This window comes from Limulus polyphemus, unplaced genomic scaffold, assembly GCF_000517525.1.
Source record: "Limulus polyphemus unplaced genomic scaffold, Limulus_polyphemus-2.1.2 Scaffold4510, whole genome shotgun sequence".
NCBI lineage: Eukaryota > Metazoa > Arthropoda > Merostomata > Xiphosura > Limulidae > Limulus > Limulus polyphemus.
Window position 1 is genome coordinate 25493 of NW_013670120.1, and position 5707 is coordinate 31199.

At 32.8% G+C, this 5707-nt stretch overlaps 1 protein-coding gene across 1 annotated transcript in view; it reads right to left on the minus strand.

Moving 5' to 3' along the window:
* Positions 1-2371: 2371 nt before the first annotated feature.
* Positions 2372-5707, minus strand: part of LOC111088818 — a 26878-nt gene continuing 23542 nt past the window's right edge. Inside the window, exon 3 of the mRNA XM_022399883.1 lies at positions 2372-3343. Coding sequence (XP_022255591.1) covers positions 3053-3343 — 291 coding nt within the window. The 3' untranslated portion in view covers positions 2372-3052. The remainder of the gene's footprint in view (positions 3344-5707) is intronic.

The following is a 5707-nucleotide window of genomic DNA, read 5'->3' on the forward strand; positions in this document are numbered from 1 at the left end:
TAATTGAATAAGTAGAGTTGTTTAAACATTTGTTTGACAAGATGATGAGTGGAATTCTCCGAAACTAGTCTGGCTCACAGACATACACCCCAGTGAAAGAATAGACCATTCCAAGCATTAACTTGCTTTTAAACAAATGTTTAAACAACTCTACTTATTCAATTATGTACAAGCTGCCCAGTGTCGGATAACAATACGAAGAATTAAATTGTGGCGGATTGCTACAAGGTCTTCAAATATCTGTAGAATAATAGGTTTCTTTTTGGTGAGTGTAAAACACTTAAATACACCATTTTGACCTACTTTGGTATTGGACTGTATTACAGTTTTACTATACACATAGAAAAACAGTAAAGATGATATCTATGTGGTTTTGAGTCCGTTTTAATTCACCACATTTAGTAATCTAAATTTATTTAGGTATGTGAATAATGTTATGACATTTAGTCAAATTCATTATTCGATATTATACAGCAGACCAACTGTTAAACTGTTCGTTGAATTCGACGAAATATCATAACGTCATTCAGATTTCTAAATAAATTTAGGTTACTAAATGTGGGAAGTAAAACGCACTCAAAACCACATAGATATTATACACACTTCACCATTATAAAAGCAATAGTATTTTTTTGGTTTTCTGACCCAAGCTGTGCTGATGAGTCTTGAATAGGCGAAACTTCAGTCCGCAGCAGAGGGTACGACCAACCAAGAAATACATTAGGCCTGTACGTCACAGATTCTCTTTTGAATTTTACATCTGGTGATAAAGAAAATAAATCTTTAACATATATATATATATACATATCTAGGTTTTTTCTAACATTCTTGACGGAGGGAAATGATTGCCCCTACTGACCTTTTCTTCAATTGGCGCCCCTGTAATCCATATCTTGATACAGACTGATTGGTTGATCTTGCAGTTTTTCATTTTTATTTATGATCAGTTTAGTTGTTTTATTATTTACTGTCACGTGCTTGGTTTGTTTTAAAAGGCCCGGCATGGCCAAGTGGTTAGTTTTTTTTTAATTATGTGCAAAGCTGCACAAGGGCTATCTGTGCTCTGCCCACCACGGGTATCGAAACCCGGCTTCTAGCGTTGTAAGTCCGCAAACATACCGCTGTGCCACTGGGGGCAGGTTATTGGGGTGCTCGTTTCGCAGTCTGTGGGTCGCGGGTTCGAATCCCCGTCACACCAAACATGCTCGCCCTTTCACCCGTGGGGGCGTTATAAAGTGACGGTCAATCCCACTATTCGTTGGTAAAAGAGTAGCCCAAGAGTTGGCGGTGGGTGGTGATGGCTAGCTGTCTTCCCTTTAGTCTCACACTGCTAAATTAAGGACGGCTAGCTTTGCGTGTAGCTTTGCGCGAAATTCAAAAACAAACAAACAAACTTGTTTTAAAATTTTTATGCCCTTTTTTTTCCCGTCAGAATTTTTGTCCAGGTTTTGAAAAACTTTTCAAAATTGTTGGCCATGGTATTTTGTTATCTGCCATGTTAGTTAGTTCCCCGCCCAGATATATTAAGAAATAAAATTTAATTATTTATAAGAAAGTTGTTTAAAAATATATTCAATCACTCAGTAATTCTTATAATTAAGAATTTGCTGATGTTCTAATTTTTCCAGATTTTAAAAACAAGTGATTTACCTTATCCACCGCAATCACTATCCTAACGAAACTGTACCTTAGGTATACTCGAATTACTAGGTTAATCTCGGCTTACTTGTCTATAATCAGTGGACTATCTGTTATCTAATATAACTACCTATTTAGAAACTAACTTTTTATATTCTAGTAGTAACCAGAATATTCTTGGAAAATTTCAAAGGCTATAATACAAGGTTCATCAAACACAATATACGTGACCATACTGATCAGACAAAACATGCAACAATGAGTAAAAAAACACCACTATATTTTTTTGAAACTTGCATTAAGGAACCCGTGAACAACTTACAAAATAGAAGAAATACTAACATCTGCTCCGATATATTTAGATTTTTGTCCATTGAAATAAGATATTGCATTCACAAACTAATTACACTAAGTTCTGAGTTTGATATTTTGTTATACTTGGATATCAAGTTTTCTTTTATTTCGGTGTATATATGTAAAAGTTAAAGCAAATTCATTCGCATTATTTTATATATGTTGATTTGTATTGGTTGCACGTTAATATAACCTGCAAATATAGTCCACTGATCTGGAAGATTTATTTTCTAGTGAGAAAATAAATGTTTAATGACTTTATCTATGTTTTGTTTTTACTCACTTTTTCATGTTGCAGGGAATTATATTCTTCAATGTAATAGAAAGATGGCCAGGATGCAGTGAAATACAATCATAGAACCATGATCTAAGAGCAGGTGAATTTTATTCATGTGAATACTCAGTTATAATCTGTTTTTAGTATAATGTACACAAAAACACTCAAAAGCATATAATTATTATATCATGCACCTGAAAGGTTATCAGTCTCGGCATAACACACATATCACGGTTACTGAACGTTCACTTTCGGTACTCACATGAATTTTATGATTAGTGTCACGTTTCAATGAATATTATATAGTGCTCATTCAAAGTAACTTGTGTCACTTTTAGAATAATATAATCACAGCCAAGATCTTAGATCTAGTAACAGGAAATTAAATATGGGATATTATAATTAGGAGCAAAAACGTAATTAAATAGTGATTGATTTCCGAGAATGTATTATGAAAATATGACAATGAGAGCTAGTTTAAAAATATCTCTCAAAGAATAACTGAAGATTGTTTTTTTTTAAAAAAAGAGTAGAAAGGTGTTATGAGACTAATATCTTGAGCAATAAAAATAAATCTAAACATACAGGCTTCAATAAAATGATTTAGCAAATGCAGCACACAATGACATATTGTGATATACTGACAACAAATTTACTTTTCGGTCAGGAGTATCTAGCAGATGTTTTTTTTTTCTTTATTCTTATCAAAACTCTGTTTCGATTTGACAAATACGTTTCTTTTTTTTACGGTTTAAACCACCTTGTGGCCGACTGTTTACAACATCATTTTAAAAACTGTATTACTACAGTTATAACCAGTACTAAAGTAAGTACCAGAACAATGACTGTGATTGCTTTAGCTGCGTTATTTTGATTCAGTTCTATACAATCACAGAAAGCTAGAGAATCTCCTAATTTCTTAAATAGGTTTTCTTCGTCTTTATTCGCTTCCTTCTCGTATGGTACTTCAGATATTAGGGCTAGGTCGTTCTTCAAATCAAATGTGCTGCGTTGTTTCCGGAGGCGACTTTTCGCTGAAGGTTTGGGTTCAACATGAGAAAGCTTTTCAGATACCTAAACGAAGAATAAGAAGCCATAAGGTTAAATGTTTGTATTTCAACTACAAGCAGATGCTAGATTTTAAAGATAATTTCGAAAAGTAACTATCTTAATACTGATAAAACACATCATGTAAAAGGCAAAAAATAATAATATTTGAATAAATTGCGACATAAATAGGTTTTAAAATTAGTTCAACAGCTCAAAAATTTTACTTGCTATCATTCATTTAGCTGAGAAAGTGTTTTAATTTTTAATCTTGTAATCTGTTGCGTAAAATATATTATCACTTAACTTTAAATACAGCCGTTTTCATTTAAAACTCAAGTTTTCATAGTTTCAGAACAAAAATTCAATATTTCTATGTTCTATTTCATCCCCCCTGGTGAATGGTTAGTTTACGGACTTACAACGCTAAAATCCAAGACATCCAAGGTTCTTTTCCTCCCGGTGGAGATAACGCTCAGATAATCAGTCCCTTATATTGCTTTGCGCTAAAAAATCACAACAATTCATTTCAACACCCAGAGACCGGTAAACTCGTGCAAAAGTTGAGTATTATCCAATTAAAACTATATGTTTTGGGAATAATAACATTCGAATTGTAAATATGCGAAAATTGTACGATCTCAAGGATGTTCAAGTTTACTAGGGGAAAAGAAGGAGGGTGTAACGGTGGACGTTTACAGTAAGAAATGATGCGGCACACGGAAGTACCTACAAATAGGGAAATAAATTACCTTTAATTCAGGAAAGACCTTCAAAGTTAATGCCAAGATAAACTATAAATCTGAAACTATTGTATATTGTATATAATGTTCTATCTGCCGCAAAAATTACACCGGTCAAGCCGGAAACTGTGTGAGGGAATACGAATTCGTTGACAACAAATTCTGGATCCATCAACACGCGGTATTCCACTAAGTGAACATTTGGACACTTGTTGTAATGGTTTGTTTGCTTGTTTTGGAGTTCGCGCAAAGCTACACGAGGGCTATCTCGAATAGCCGTCCCTAATTTAGCAGTGAAAAACTAGAGGGAAGACAGCTAGTCATCACGTCAACTCTTGTACCAACGAATAGTGGGATTGAGCGTCACATTATAACGCCCCCACCGATGAAAGGGCGAACATGTTTGGTGGGATGAGGATTCTAACTCCCGACGCGCAGATTGCGTGTTGAGCGCATTAACCACCTGGCCATACCAGGTCCAATACAAAAATAGGAAAATAGTTGGCCTTATTAAAATCCTACAACATTATAGCAATATAAAATGGCATACATTTTTGTCTATTTTCGATATACAACTCCATCCGTGAAGTCATATTTAGAACTATTTTTTTAATGTCTGAAGAGTCCACCTTGGACAAAAGCGTTTACATTAAATGAAGAATTAAAGAACTTAGTTATTGTAAAATAAGTTATTGTTACATAATTCACGTGTATCATATTTATAAGTACTTTATCAAACATCAATTCATATATATACGCGTTTGCAAAGAGAAAAACAGAAGATCATATTTTACATAAATATGAATATGAATATATATATCTATATAAAATAATTATTCTGAAATATTAAAATCAAAAATAAGCGAGCAACATGATCTTGTTAAAAAACTTGTTAACAATTTTTTTCAAACTACAGCTTTTGTAAAGTATAATATGCTTCTCCTTGAAAATCTCAGATTAAAAGATCTACAAATTTCTAAAGAATAGACTATTTCAAAACATGTTAGTATACATCTACCTATTATTTAAAAACGCCATAACACCAGAAATATCTCAGAGTTTACTTAACATATTTAGCATAAGACAAAATGAAAAAATGCTTGACAAAACTGAATCGAACACTTCGCAACACTTGACTTAAACAACAAATAAACAATCTAAGTCAAAATATTCATTCATCTTCATAACCACGCCGGAAAAGTGTTTATGGATGAGGCATTACTTTTAAAGTACTATTGTCATTTCAAGAGATTTTTTGGTATGCTTATACATATTCTGAAATGCTGAAAGGAAAGTACAAACCTACGAATAAGTGTAACATGTACGTATCAACAAAACTGAATAGCAGATTTATTTCACAAACTGCAGGGTTGGGCCAAAAATTATTTTAATTTATCATAATTAAAATAATGTCTTTGTCTGGCTGATGTTATTTATTTTTGACCTTTATTTTCAGGGATACTTTGGCATTGGTCATTAGTTTTTCAAAGTAAAGCTGTTGAAACTTATTATGTTATCAAGAACATATGACGATGTGACCAAAAATTTAGATTATATTAGCAGGAAAATAGACCAGCCATATTAAAATTACATTATCAATAAGAAATAGCTCTGTTGTAATTTTTTTATTCTCAACACTATCATTTAC